Here is a 13,558-nt window from a genome sequence, read left to right as displayed (position 1 = left end):
ATGCAAGCAGCGTGGAGCCGGTGCAGCGCGCAGGTCCCTCCCCTCCCCACTCCGTGGCTGCCCCTGGGCTCTGCTGGGGGTGTCTTGGGTCAGGGAGGGCTGCGGCTTTGCTGACAGCACAGACAGGCCTGTCTCCTGCTGCCCTGGCGGTGGAAGGTCACGGAGCCTCAGGCAGAAGTCGGGAAGACGAAGGCAGAGCGGCTGCAGGCGCGTGTCCAGGGAAAACCATGACCTTCCTGCTGTGGTATGTGGTGTGTGGGGCTCTTCCTTAAGGCAGAGTGCACTGCTGGGCCCGGCCCAAAATGACTGCAGTTCTGTTCCAGCCGATTGTTCCAACCCCATCAGGACTCAGGCCTGCAGCTCGGGAAAGGGGCGGGCGCTGGGCCTTAGCTGGGGCAGTGAACACACTTATTTGCTCGTTCACCCCCTTCCTTCCCCCGCCGACCAGCAGAATTTTGATCTTGTTCAAGGCCACTGTAGTGTTCCCGGGCAAAAACTTAACACCTCAGAGGCCCTGCAGCTGTGAGTAGTCACTTGACCTTGTCTGACCAATGCGATGGAAGCAGAGATCTCTGGGTGGAGCTTCTTGGATGGCTTGTAAAAGGCAGCTGATCAGGCCTGGAGTTGTGGCCTTGATCTCTGGAGCTATGGCAGCTGTGTTGACACAGGGCAGCCGAGAATGGTGGGGACAAGGAGCTGCCCAGGCCCTGCGGGACTTCACAAACCACTTGGTAGGTGAGAAACCTCTGTCTTTGTCTGGGTAACTCACCGTGGCTGGTTTCCTTTACAACGGAAAGCAACCCTCAAACCCAGGCCCTCGGAAAGAACATCTCTGTGCCAGCCAACAGGAGGGAAGGTGCAGGTGGGAAGGGAGCCCCAGAAGTGAGAGGGAGGAGGAGGCCCCGAAGGCTTCCCCTGGCTCCCTGGGCTCCAGGGAGCTCTGCTTCTCCGTTCTCCTTCATTACGAGGCCTTGATTGGCCTACAGCTTCTTGGCGCTCTCACGTGCGTTCCGCTTCACTTCCCAGTAAGTGGTGAGTCTCCAGCGCATGGCAAGAGCTTGTGCTTTGGGGTCGGCCCTGAGGTCCGCAGCGGCCTGGGGTCCGTGGCATAACCCCCGGCACCTCAGTGTCATCCATGAGATGAGGGGGACACCCACGTGTACCTCCCAGGGTTTAGTGGACAAAGCCGCTGTAAGCATTTAGTGGGGTGCCCAGGAGGCACCTGTAGGCTGGCTCGTCACCTGCTTGGTGTCCACAGCTTTTTCCTCTCCTTCGCATCTTCTGCCCTCCTCTGTGTGTTTTTGCTTTGCATTTGAACCGACACACCTGCACTAAATTTGGGGCGTGGCTATGACTTGTTTTCTAGGAGGGTGGAGGGAGATTTCATGGCCAGGGTTAACTGTGTGAGAGGAGGCGCTGACTTAACCGCTCAAGGGAGTTAACAGGGTCTTTCTATGAGGATTGGGAAGGAAAATGAACCAGTTTTACCTGGCAACAGGGGCATGGGCTGAACGACCTTACAGCACTTGGGATGTTTTATGAACTCTCAATTCTATTTGCTGTAACAACATAAGCAGGTGAGTCTCGAGCTGTCTGCCATCCCATGTCCTCCTCTCTCACCTCCAGCACATGCAAGAAACTCAGATCGAATAAGATGATAGAAGTCACCAAGAACAAACAAAAAATTCCTTCATTGAACGTTTAATGAGAAAAGACAGCTTCATTACTTCCAAGTTACATGCGTGGGGGTGGGTGCATTGAATTGGTTGGAAAATGAGAAGGCTCCTGGACTAACGGGCAGGATAATGTGCTCTGACACGGCAGTCCCGAGGCAGCTTTTTGCTCGAGCATCAGAGAGCCTAATGAGACGGACACGCCCTCTTGCTCTTAGGGGAGAGCCCTAGCCAGGGACGAGGACGGTTCAAGACGGCTTTGATTGATTGCACAGCTGTGCCAAGCTTCATTGGGTTTGCCCCGCGGTTGCTTGAGTCCAGTCTCCTGTGCATGGCTAGCCATCAATGCTTGGCTGGTGGGTGAGGACAGCTGACGACGTGTGTTGGGAAGGGCGCCCGTGAGCTGGCGACTGCGGGCGTCGGACTCCTTCCCTGTGTCACCTGCCAGCTGCTTGGCTTTATCTTATTCCCCTTGATGAGCCCTCTAGCGTTCCTTGTGGTTGTTGCTGGGTGTGTATTGGGGAGGTTGTGGGTAACTGCATTTGCTTTGTATCTCTGGAGTGGGCATGTGTGTTTCTGGGCCAGCTTTCCTGTGTTTCTGTGAGTCCGTGTGCTCAGGCTGGTGGATGGTAGGTACGGAGGTGTGTGTGGGTTTGAGGGGTGGGTTGTACCTGCCTGTTTTTCTTCCACTTTTCCAGTAAAGTAGCCTTGACAATGTCTTTGAGCCAAATAGGACATTTAATTCCCCTTTTCCTATTCCCTCTTCTGCTGCCTGCCTCCCCACAGGATGTCCTAGGGCGTAGCGAGAGGAAATCCCCTCCTGGCAGGTCCCGAGAGGCCTGTCCCAGGCTCCCTGGGGCACCAGCATCTTTCCTGTGGACCAGGTGGGGTCCGGAAGCAGTTCCCAAGCCAGCATGGCTGCTGTGTGCGGTTCTGCTTGGGCCCAGTGCTAAACGAAACCTCATCAGTGGCTGGTGATGCTATCCTGACAGATTGGCAAGAGCTGGGGACTTGTGGAGCCTGTGTTGGCTTCCCGTGTCCCCTGTACCAGATTGCCACCCGCTGACGACTTGCAACAGCTCAGATTTACTCTCCCAGCCGTACAGCTTGGAGGGCTGAGATGGTGGCAGCGCTGGGCCCCTTCTGGACGCTCTCAGAGATCGCGTACCTGGCCTTGTCCGGCAGCTAGATGCTGCCCACGCTCCTCGTGGCCCTGCTGCCGTGGTTTCCCCTGCTCTTCCTCACCCCACCCTGTCCTCTCCTTATGAGGGCCTTGGTGATGAGAGTGGGCCCACCTGGATGGTGCAGGACTCGGGGCCTCCACTGGAGGAACTCGGTCTCTCTTGCCAGGGAGGTCACATACGCATGTTCCCGACACTGGGGACTAGGACAGGGACCTCCTGTAGGAGTGGGGTTGGAGTCTATTCCCCAAGTCTCCCAGTCTGCCCACACCCCAGAAATGGCCTATGTGAATGTGAGCATGCGTGGTGGAGGACTCTGAGCCTGGTAAGGCTTTCTCGACCCTTCTCAACCCCTCCTCTCCATGGATGCCTCCCTCTCCGGCCACCTGCTGAAATCTCTGGGGTACAGCATGGTGGTGCACGGGGAGGCCACGGTTCCCTACGAGGGCCCGAGTGTGTTCCCTCCTTCCTGGGTGTCAGCGGCTGGCACCAGAGCCTCCCCTAAGAACAGGCCCTGATGGAAGGGGGGTACTGTGTGCCGGAACCGGGAGCCCTGGGGCCAGCTTGCATTGTACCCCAATAGCACCGGCATGGGAGCTCCCAGGGGTAGAGAGAACAAAGGCACCTGGAAGTAGGACCACAGCGTTTTAATGAAGCAGAGCAAGATGGCAGCAATGCAGAACAGGTAGTGCTTGGAGAAGAGGAAGAAGAGCGTCTCCTTGGTGACATAGATTATGTGGATGAAGATGAAGCAGCACAGGAGCATGGCGAACTGGTTCTGGGGGAGCAGGAGGTCCTGGAGGCCTCCCGGGAACTGTGGGGGAAAGAAGACAGGGCTGGTGCCGGGCAGGGCTGGGCTCACTTCTGCTCTGTCCTTTCCTGCAACGGCCCTCGGGCAGGTTGTTGTCCGCACCTAAGGAAAAGGCAACAGCGCCCACTTCATGCGATCCTGCGGAAGAGGAGGGAGGTGGCAAAGGATGGAAAACTCCTGGGAATGGGAAGCAGGGACCTCGTGATTGCTGCTACTTCCTCCTGGAGCCTGTCCTCACCCCTCCGGCTGGGGGTGTGAGGCCAGCGCCTTTGGTTCTGTGTCCTTCCCTGCCTGCCTGAGGAACCCGTGTGGTCAGTCTCTCCCTGGCTCCAGGGTCCCCCGGTCTGGGAGCCGGGTCCTGGGACTGCCCTCTGGAAAGCCTGCCCAGCCACTCTGCCTGGCTTTCTGGGCAGTGTGGGCGTCAATGGCCCAGTGGCTCTTGAGGGCTTGGTCCTTCGACCTAAGGTTGGGTTTCTCCCGGGGACAGGTGCCAAGAGGTGGGGCCTCCCTGGGTGCTCCAGATACAGGACTTGGGGGAAAGCAGCTTGAATTATCCGGCCAATTCTGCCTATCAGTTCTTTTCCAGAATCTACATAATTGGAATCTGATAGTTCATTGAACTGTAAAAAGCACCAATGCCTATGTACGGGAAAAACTGGTACAACTATGTAAGTCATCAGCCATAGTTTATTTTTTAAAAATACTTTAAAAAATTGTGCCATATTCTCTGACAGCAGCCAGAAGCAGGGACTGAAATGTTCTAAACACGCTGATGGGGTACTTTCAATATGATGAAGTCTATCCACCACCCCCCAGGAAAGGGGGGGGGGGTGCTTCCAAGCCCAAGGTCAAGCCAACTTTCTACCTTTTAGTAAGTGCACAGAAAGTGAAACCCTACTGTAAACCATTAGCAAAGGTCAAGGTCACATTGTTGAAACTGCCATGTAACATGCAAAGATGACAAAGTGAGACTGAGGGCAGGGGCAGCAAGTGACTCCAGTGACGTCATCTTCAAATATGCGGCCAGGCGTGTGGGAGACCCGAGGGAGAAACCCCAGGCTGTCATGGGAATGGAGGGCTGGACCCAGCCACAGACTGCGTGTGGCTCCAGACCCACGGCCTCGCCCTACCTTGTGCCGTCTGCCCGTGTTTGCAGTCGGAAGTGCTAATGGAGTCTACTTAGAACCTTCAGACAACATGCACTTGTGAGACCTTGAGACTTTCAAAATGCAGACAGTCTCTCTTTGGGGCCCAAGGCAGGGAGCAGAGAGGAGTGCACCAGGAAGCCTCACAAGGCTCTCGGCAAATCCGGGTCAGATCATGCCGTGCGTGGGGGCTGCACCTGCACGGCCCCAGCCACAGCTGCTCGGTACACTCCACCCTTCGCACCAAGTCAGCAGGCCTTCGGGCACCAACATATGCGTATCTTATCCCACTTCTCTGCAAACGTTTTGAAGCACTCTTGTACACCAAGTGTTTCCACACCATCCGGAAAGCAGAAAGATTTTTCTTTCTTTTTTTTTTTTCGACAGGCAGAGTGGACAGTGAGAGAGAGAGAGAGACAGAGAGAAAGGTCTTCCTTTGCCGTTGGTTCACCCTCCAATGGCTGCCATGGCCGGGGCGCTGCACTGATCCGAAGGCAGGAGCCAGGTGCTTCTCCTGGTCTCCAGTGCGGGTGCAGGGCCCAAGCACTTGGGCCATCCTCCTCTGCACTTCCAGGCCATAGCAGAGAGCTGGCCTGGAAGAGGGGCAACTGGGACAGAATCCGGCACCCCGACCGGGACTAGAACCCGGTGTGCCGGCACCGCTAGGTGGAGGATTAACCTGTTGAGCCACGGTGCCGGCCAGGCGAAAGATTTTTAAACTAACAAAGGGGGAGACATGTAAGGTTGGAGGAGACACAGACTGAAGGCACAGTACTATATCAGTCTGCTTTCAGAAGCTTCAGGCCCCAACTTGCTACCTCTATATCCCAGGACATTGAGAAAAAACCAGTCTGGAAATGGAACTTAACAGAATCAGAAACATCAAGAAATGTGCCAGAATCTTATAGATAGTTGAATATTGTTTAGATTTGCAAAAAGGGGGTCAGGGGAGGTAGACTCTGAAAACCCCAGTTAGACTTGACTTGGCTCAGGGAAATCATTCCGTATGTAATTAAGCAGGCATTTTGTGAGCAAGGGGGAAAATCGTTAAGAAGCCAGCACTTGTCCATTGAGAACAAATGCAAAATGAGCCCCGTTTTCTTTTTAAAAAAGATGACTTGTCAGTTGGAGAGATGCAACAGGTAGCGTAATATCTTAACGCTGGGAAGCCATCAACGGTGTGTGTCACGACAGTTTTTTAGCCAAGGTGGAGAACTGTGAGTGGGGTAAAATGTAATTGGAAGGTGCTCCTGAATGGAGCCCTGGTAACCCCCTAGTGAGATCTTTGAGTGGTGTCTGCGTGAGGTCGCTTCCTCCTCAACTGTTACAGCAAGGCCTGGGGTAAAGACGGAAGGCAAGCCTCTCAGAAATGAGCGGCACTCGGACCATCGCTGGGAAGCACAGCTCATTCGTCACCGGGAGAAGTGGGTCGCGCGGGAGCACCTGCCCGAGGCTGCAGCTGGCATCTATGGGGTACCCACCTAACAGGCTGCCGAGTGCTCAGCATGCAATCGCTCCCTTACACCCCACAGCGCCCCACACCTTAGCGGTGTGCTTCCACAAGGGAGGGCCAGGGTTGTAACCCAGAGCTGTGTGACCTTGTTAGCAGCAATGAGCAAGAACAGTTTTCATCACATCACCGGCCTCGCCTCCAGGGGGCGCACTCGTCCCCATTAGGACAGGCTGGGGGGCAATGGCTCTTTTGGTGTTGCACTTGACTGCCAGACAGCGCGCGCACACAGAGCTGCCCTAGCCCTGCGGGGCGGGGAGGTAGCAGCGTCCTTGGTCGGCCTGCGGGGGTTCGCATGTCTGGGCTCCAGGCACCGAGTGTTTGGACAAACAGAGCCACTGAGGCGGTGTGGAAGGTTTCTCCCTTTCCCGGAAAGGGCTGTGGGGGTGGGAACCCGCGTGACTCCCAAGAGCCTGGGCCTGTGCTCCGTGCATCAGGACCGTCCTACGTCTGGCGGCCCCAGGATACCGCAGCCCCTGTCCTCAGAGACCAGGGGTCCGCAGGGCCACCTACCGGGCGCGCGGCCGCCTGCTGCTGCAGCCGCTCCATCACCTGCTCGTGCTGCCGCTGCCGCTCGTTCTCGGCGTGTAGGTACCGGAGCCGCGTGAGCTCGAACTCCATGCGCGCCTTCTCCAGCTCTGTCTCAGTCTTGTGCTCCACCCCCGGGGCCCTGGCCAGCTCCACGGGTTCAGGTCCGTCACCCGCCTGGCCCTTGGTGGTGAGGCCAGCCTGGGGCAGCCCTGGGCAGCCTCCGTCTTCGCAAATGGCCGTCTCCTCCAGGTGGTCGTAGGAGTCTGGCTTCAGGGGCTCTGCCTCCTGGGACAAGGCAGGGAGGTGAGGGAGGGGCTATGAGAACTCAGCACGGGGTCCCCCACCCCCAAACACTGGGGTGTCTGGCGCCCCTGCATAGGTTGTTGGGGCCTGAGGGTTTATAAGGTACTGGAAACGGAGGGGGACAGAAGCCTGTGGCTGCTGCACGTTGGGGGCTCTCTGCCTGCTGGTGATTTGCAGGTTCCCCTGGAGGTAACTTTGAGACGGGTTGAGCAGCCAGGTCTCCTGGGGGCGCTGCAGAGGGAGGCTGAAATACAGGGTCTGCAGCAGCCGCAGGATGCCGGGTGGGGCGGTCCCACGGCAGAGGCAGGAAAGGGCTGCCTGTGAGGAGGTCCTGGGTGAGCCCGAGCTGGCCTCGGGTGACTTCCGAGTGTCACCAAGGCCCCCCAGGGTGCCTGTTGTGGGGCTGGGGTGCAGGGCCCGTCGGGCGTGTACCCCCAGGCTGGGCTGTCTCCCCTGAGAGGACAGGCCCCTTACCACGATGACCCTGGGCTTCCCCTCAGGGACGGGTTCTCCCTGCGGCAGCTTGGGCATCGCCGGGCAGCTCTCTCCTGCGCCCCGGCCTTCCATGTTCTCCCGGTTCTCGGTTGCCATCCACGAAGCCCCCGTGCTGCCAGCTGGGCCCAGGGGACATCTTTCGAGGCACTGACATCGGCCCCAGCGGGTTCTGCAGGCAGGCCACTGTCACAATCCTGTGTCCTCATAATAACCCACATTCTACCGGTTGCCAGGGCCTGCAGGCAGGGGGTGGGACAGGCACAGGGGCTGTTACTGAGGGGCCAGGCTGAGCCCTTTCCACCCCTGAGGCCTTCTCTGGAAAAGAGGACGCACACCTGGAATCCAGAGTCCCCTCCCCGGTCCTCTGTAAAGGCAGAGTTGGGGAGGACACAGCTCGCGCTGGGAGCCTGCAAGTTCACATGCTGACGTCTTAACCCGTAGCAGCTCAGACCGAGTGGTTTGGAGCTAGGGACTTTGTGTTAAAATGAGGCCATGGGGTGAGCCTTGTGGCACAGCTTGGGACATCCACGTCCCATGTTGGAGATCTGGTTTGAGTCCTGGCTGTTCTTCTGATCCAGCTCCCTGCTAATGCATCTGGGGAGTGGCAGAGGATGGCCCAAGTGCTTGGGTCCCTGCCACTCATCCTGGGAGACCAGGGTGGAGTTCTAGGCTCCTGGCTTCAGCCTGGCCCTTTGGGGAGTAAGCAAGTAGAGGGAAGACAATTTCATCCCCCTGCCCCCCACCCAATCCCCCAATCCCACTCTGCCTTTCAAGTAAATTGTCTCTTTAAAACGAGGGCATTAGGCTGGGCCCTGATCCCCAGAGCCGGTGTGCTTCTAAGAAGAGCAGATTTGGACAAAAACGTGCCTGAGGGAGGATTAGGAAGACAGCTGTCTACAAACTGGGGAGAAAGGCCTTGCCTTAGGGTTCTCTAGGAAACGGAGCCAACAGGAGACACGTACAATGAGAAGAAGTGCAAGGAACTGGCTTATGCATTTTAGGAGACTGCATTTCACAATCTAGCGTCTGCAAGCCGGAGCCCCGGGAGGTGCCAGCCGTCTAAACTCCAGTGCAGAGACCCAAGAACCAGGAGAGCGGAAGGCTGAGTCCAGGTCCCCAGGCGGGAGAAGCTTGTGTGTCGGTTCACCCTTCCTCCGCCTCCGTTCCATTTAGGACTTGTGTGGATTGGACACCGTCCACCTACACTGGGGGAGGGCCGGCTGCTTTGCTCACCCCACCCATTCAAATGCTCATCTCTTCTAGAAACATCCTCAAAGACACACCCAGAAATAACATTAGCCAGGTAGCTGGGCATCCTGTGACCCAGGCAAGTTGACATAAAGGTAGCTACTGTTGGGGCCTCCAGAACTGTGTGACTGAGCCGAGGTGGCTGGAGCCATCCGCCTGTAACACTTTCTCAGTAGCCCTAGCCAGCTCGTGCTCTGGGGTGGTGCTCTGGAGTGTGCTGCAGAGTGGTTTGAAGGGGGAACAGCAGAGATGGGATGGCTGGCAGTGTATTTGGCCATCCTCCATTTTGGGAAAACCACAACAAAACATTTTTGGTAGCTGGGGTCTGTGGGGGGGTTGACTTTGAACTCCAGCTTTGCTCCTCCCTCACCAGCTGTGTGAGCAGGGGAAAGTTCTTTTACATTTGACTCCTTGACTCCGTGCACTCTGGCAGTGGGAATGATGAAGTAGACGTTGCCTCCTTTTGATGTGAAAGTGAGAGGTGGTGTTCAGCCTGCCCTCTGCCTGCACAGGAAGCAAGCAAATGATAACCCTCATTATTGTAAGGGCGGGTGTGGCACTGGGGAGGGCCTCGAGTCTTCACAGTCTACCTGTTGTCCTTGCAAACCTTTACCTGCGTGGTGCCTCTGTCTCCTGACAGCCAGTGCTGAACACGTGAGCTCTCACTGCTGCCTCGAGCGCTGGGAAGAGGACTGCCGGAAAACATACAGGAGCCCAGTTAAACCTGAGGTTTAGATAGATAAATGATCGCATACATGTTATAAAAATTGCACAAGACCTATCTCTACCAAACCTTATTTTGCTTTCCTGAAATTTAAATGTAAGTGACCATGCTATGTTTTTGTTTGCCAGATCTGGAGATCTGAAGTAGGAGAGACCCTCCCAAAGGAATAATTATGTATGATCAAATAATCGACAGCCACTTAAAAGCACCACGTAGGGGCGGGCGTTGTGGCACAGTGAGTTAAGCTGCCACTTGGGACTGTGTCATCCCGCGTTGCAGTGCCAGTTCTAGTCCCAGCTGCTCCACTCCTGAGCCAGCTTCCTGTTAATGCGCCTGGGAGGGCAGTGATGCTGGGGCAAGTGCTTGGGCCCCTGCACCCACATCACAGACTTGGATTGAGTTCTTGGCTCTTGGCTTCAGTTTGTTCCCACCCTGGCTGTCCTAGGCATTTGGAGAGTGAAACAGTACCTATATGATCTCCCTCCCTCTCTTTGTCACCCTGCTTTTCAAACAAATAAATCTTTAAAAATAAGAACACAGCACTGAAATGTTTAATAAGTGCCAAGGGTAGTTGCTATCAGCTGTATATCAGACAGCCATGAAATCTCAGTGTCACACAGTGATAAACGTTCGTTTAGCTCAGGCACCTGCCGATTGGCTGATCTAGGCTGTGTTCAGCTGGGGGCGTGGCCAAAGCAGCCTCTGCCCAAGTGTGTCTCATCCTCTTCCTGGGAACAGGTCAACAGCCTGCAGAGTGCTCTGTTCACAACAGTGGAAGGAGCACAGGAGGCCTTGGAACCAACCCCTGTCGCTTGAGTTTGGTACTCAGACCCGTGGGGACGGCCCTGGACTCCAGACAAGTGTGGGGCTGGGCCGCCAGGGCTGCTGCCTTCCACGTGCACTTTGTCCTGGCTGCCTCTTGGCTGATTCTGGGCTTTCTGCTCCTGCTCCCTCTTGCCTCTCACCAGCATCCATCCTCACTTCTCTGTCTCATTTTCAACAAATGCACGGTTTCTGCCTTCTCCCAATGGCAGCTCAGCCGTAACTCCAGCTGGTCTCTTGTGGCCCTGACTGCACGGCCTCTCTCCCTGCATTCTGTGTCGCTGGTCCTGATGACTTGAGTCACTGTAGTTTCCCAGCAGGCTTTTACGAGGGCAAAAATCAGAGGCACCCGGATCATCTCCCCTAGGACACAGCTTTGCATTCCAGCCACGGGGCAGCTGGGACGTTGGGAGGGAGCCTGGCCCCGTTGACTGTAGCTAGGAAGCGCGGGAGGATGAAGAGGGAGGTCCTGTGGCCCAGGGCCTGGCAGCCTCGGGCTGTCCAGCTGCAGGTGCTGGTGAGTCAGTTTCCCTTCCAAGGGCAGTGGGCGAAGCCGGCACCATGCTGGAGACTGATGGGCATATTCAGGGAGTTCGGAATGGGCTTGGCCGAGAACCAGCTGGGAGACCGTGTATGGGTACAGCCTGCACAAGCTCTCCTGTGCATGATCTCATTCGTGTCTCAGATGCCCTTGGGAGGTAATTTAAAGCAGGTGCGATGACTGTTGCCTGAGAAGTGAGGCGTGTGAGTCACGCAGAGCTGAGCTTTATGTTGTGCAAAGGGTGGTGGTTGAGCCAGAACTGGTTTCCCTTCTCCCTCCCTTGTACGGTGTGTGTGTGTGTTGTTTGGTCTTTTGTTTATCTAAGAGATGGATAGCGAGAACTCCTATTCTCTAATTGTCTCCCCTGAATGCCTGCAACAGCTGGGGTTGGGCCAGGGCTGAAGCCAAGAGCTAGGAACTCAATGCAGGAACCCAGTACTTGAGCCATGGCCTGCTGCCTCCCAGAGTCGGCATGTGCAGGAAGCTGGGGTTAGGAGTGCAGCCGGGTATTGAACTCGGGCGCTGTGATGGGAGACAAGTGCCCCCCCTCCCCCCTCGCTTGTGTTTATTTTATGTAGACCTTAAGATGGTCTTTGGGGTTCCAACTCTGGGAGGGGAGATAGCATCATGAAAGGGAACAAGTCGGCGTGTAGTTAGGCGGTCACCCGGGGCTGGACGTCCTGCCGAAATGTCCTCCTGTCTTCCTGGTGGCCTCAGCTCCAGGCTGTTTGGGGAACTGAGCCACTTTGGTGTGCTGCAACGTTTAGAGGATTCTAATAATAATAATGGCTTCTATTTATTGGGCATTAGCTATTTAGCATGCCTTGGGAATTTTTCATAGGTTATAGTTCTCAGAGCAACCTGTGAGTTCAGAGAGGCTACGTTGCCTGCCCCACAGTCACACAGCTAGGAAGAGGTGAAGTCAGAATTTAAGCACTCAAGTCCTTCCTGCTCAAAACACTTGGGCATGGTTTGTGCTTCCCTGAGTGAGCCGTGGCTGCTAAGGGGCTGTTTAAAGAGAAGGAGAGGACTCGAGATAACTCCGAGGATATGTGGGGGACGGCAGACTGGGGAGGGAGGGAGGAGCCAGCTGCCGGGAGGCAGTGTGTTGGGCTGTGTGTGTTGCATCAGAGCCCAGTCGAGAGACGGAAGCCAGGCAGTAATTCCCCCAGGACTTAATGCTTAGTGGGTAGAGGGAACTTGAAAAAACACAGAAAGGGGTGCATTAGGGAAGTGCACTTCTGAGACCTCAGTGGGAGGTCTCTCTGAGGTCAAGGTTGGCAAGCCTGCTGGGATGCCCACAAAACTCACGGGGTGGGGGAGTGGAGGGGGGGTGGTGACCTCTCCAGGAAGTAACTGGAGAGAACCACAGCTCAGAAACCTGGGGAGCTGCAGAAACTCGATGAAAGGGAGTGCCTGGGGTCTGTTCTGCCTGTGCCCACCCAGCATGGCAGCCCTGCAGGAGCAAGAAAAAGGGGAGGCACCCTAGACTTGGAGAGAAGCGCTGGTGCTGTGATGGTTCTCTGGCGCCCTCTACAGGCAGAGCTTAATATTGGCGTTGGCTGGCAAGGGACAAGGGGTAGAACCCAGCTTCAGAACCACAAGGAGGCCAGTAGGGGCGGATCCAGTAGCAGGCACAGCAGGTGCATCTCAGCAAGGCAGTTCCCCTTCAAGGCGCCTGCCGCATTGCCCCGGGGGTATCCTGCCTTTTGAGAAATTCACTCCAAAACAAGACTTCACAAGCCCCTTCCAGGCTCATGTCCCTGTGGCAGCCACTGTGGAGGAATAGCGAGGACCGGCGTGTGCAGCTCTTGCCTGTGCAGGGTGTACAGCAGAGGGAGGGGACACTTCTAGATGTCCTGTGCTTGCTGCTGACACTCTCCTCAGCGTGGAAAACCCTCCCCCCCCCCATCTCCTCCTACGACAGCTCCTGCCAGCTGGGAAACTGCGCTTTGCATCTCTCTGGCTGCTTTGCAGTAAGGAGAGAAATGGTGTTGCTTCCTGTCTCCTGCTGGGCGAGAGGCCGGTGGAGGCACAGCACGCTGCCTTGCCCACAGTAGGTACCAGTAGGGGGTGAGTCGACTCCTGCTGGCCTCCCTGATGGCCACGGGGAGGGACACAGCAGACCAGAAGGTTGGCAGCTGTGCCTTCTCCTTTTTGCATCGACAGCCAAGAGATGAGGGCTCGCTCCCTCCCCACTTTCCTCCTCTCTTTCTCTGTCTCTTGGTGGGTGAACCTGCAGTGGCTGTCTCCTTACAAAGTCGCAAGCAAATCAAAGCCTCACTAGGTGCAGCTCTGTTTTAAGCACTTGTGTGGCAGCGGGATGGGTGTGGGAACTGTGCCGTCTAAAGGAACTGTGCCTAGTTGAATGCAGCTGCTCTCCCCCCACTTAGAATTCTCTGGAACCCGATGGCTGTTCATACGCTGGGTTGACAGAAACAGATCCTAACTGTGGCTACAGTGCCCTTGGAGAAAGCTGAGGTGTTGGAGTGGTTGGATCGGAGGCTCTGCTCTGCTTCCAACCAGCTCCCTGCTAATGCACACTCTGGTACCTGGGTCCCTGCCACCCAAGTG

At 56.3% G+C, this 13,558-nt stretch overlaps 1 protein-coding gene and 1 long non-coding RNA gene across 2 annotated transcripts in view; one reads left to right on the top strand and one right to left on the bottom strand.

The window, feature by feature from the left end:
* Window positions 1-600: 600 nt before the first annotated feature.
* The window catches only part of LOC133773058 (uncharacterized), a 110,921-nt gene continuing 97,963 nt past the window's right edge, over window positions 601-13,558 (top strand). The window contains exon 1 of the long non-coding RNA XR_009867857.1: window positions 601-731. This is a non-coding gene — a long non-coding RNA (uncharacterized LOC133773058). The remainder of the gene's footprint in view (window positions 732-13,558) is intronic.
* Window positions 981-7,745, bottom strand: TMEM247 (transmembrane protein 247). Its single transcript, XM_062210101.1, has 4 exons — window positions 7,637-7,745; window positions 6,834-7,150; window positions 3,480-3,668; window positions 981-1,094 (listed from the first exon to the last, which is right to left on the bottom strand). The coding sequence occupies exons 1-4, from the start codon at window positions 7,743-7,745 to the stop codon at window positions 981-983; spliced, it is 729 nt and encodes a 242-aa protein (XP_062066085.1).

Source organism: Lepus europaeus, chromosome 13 (genome assembly GCF_033115175.1).
Source record: "Lepus europaeus isolate LE1 chromosome 13, mLepTim1.pri, whole genome shotgun sequence".
Lineage (NCBI taxonomy): Eukaryota > Metazoa > Chordata > Mammalia > Lagomorpha > Leporidae > Lepus > Lepus europaeus.
This window is presented reverse-complemented; position numbering and strand designations above follow the sequence as displayed.

Coding starts and splice junctions, on each gene's coding strand:
- TMEM247 (XM_062210101.1), bottom strand. CDS start 7,745: ATGGCAACCGAGAACCGGGAGAACATGGAAGGCCGGGGCGCAGGAGAG. Junction 3,669..6,833: donor AGCAGGCGGCCGCGCGCCCG/GTAGGTGGCCCT, acceptor TTTCCCCCACAG/TTCCCGGGAGGCCTCCAGGA. Junction 1,095..3,479: donor CGCTGTGGTCCTACTTCCAG/GTGCCTTTGTTC, acceptor CACGGACCCCAG/GCCGCTGCGGACCTCAGGGC.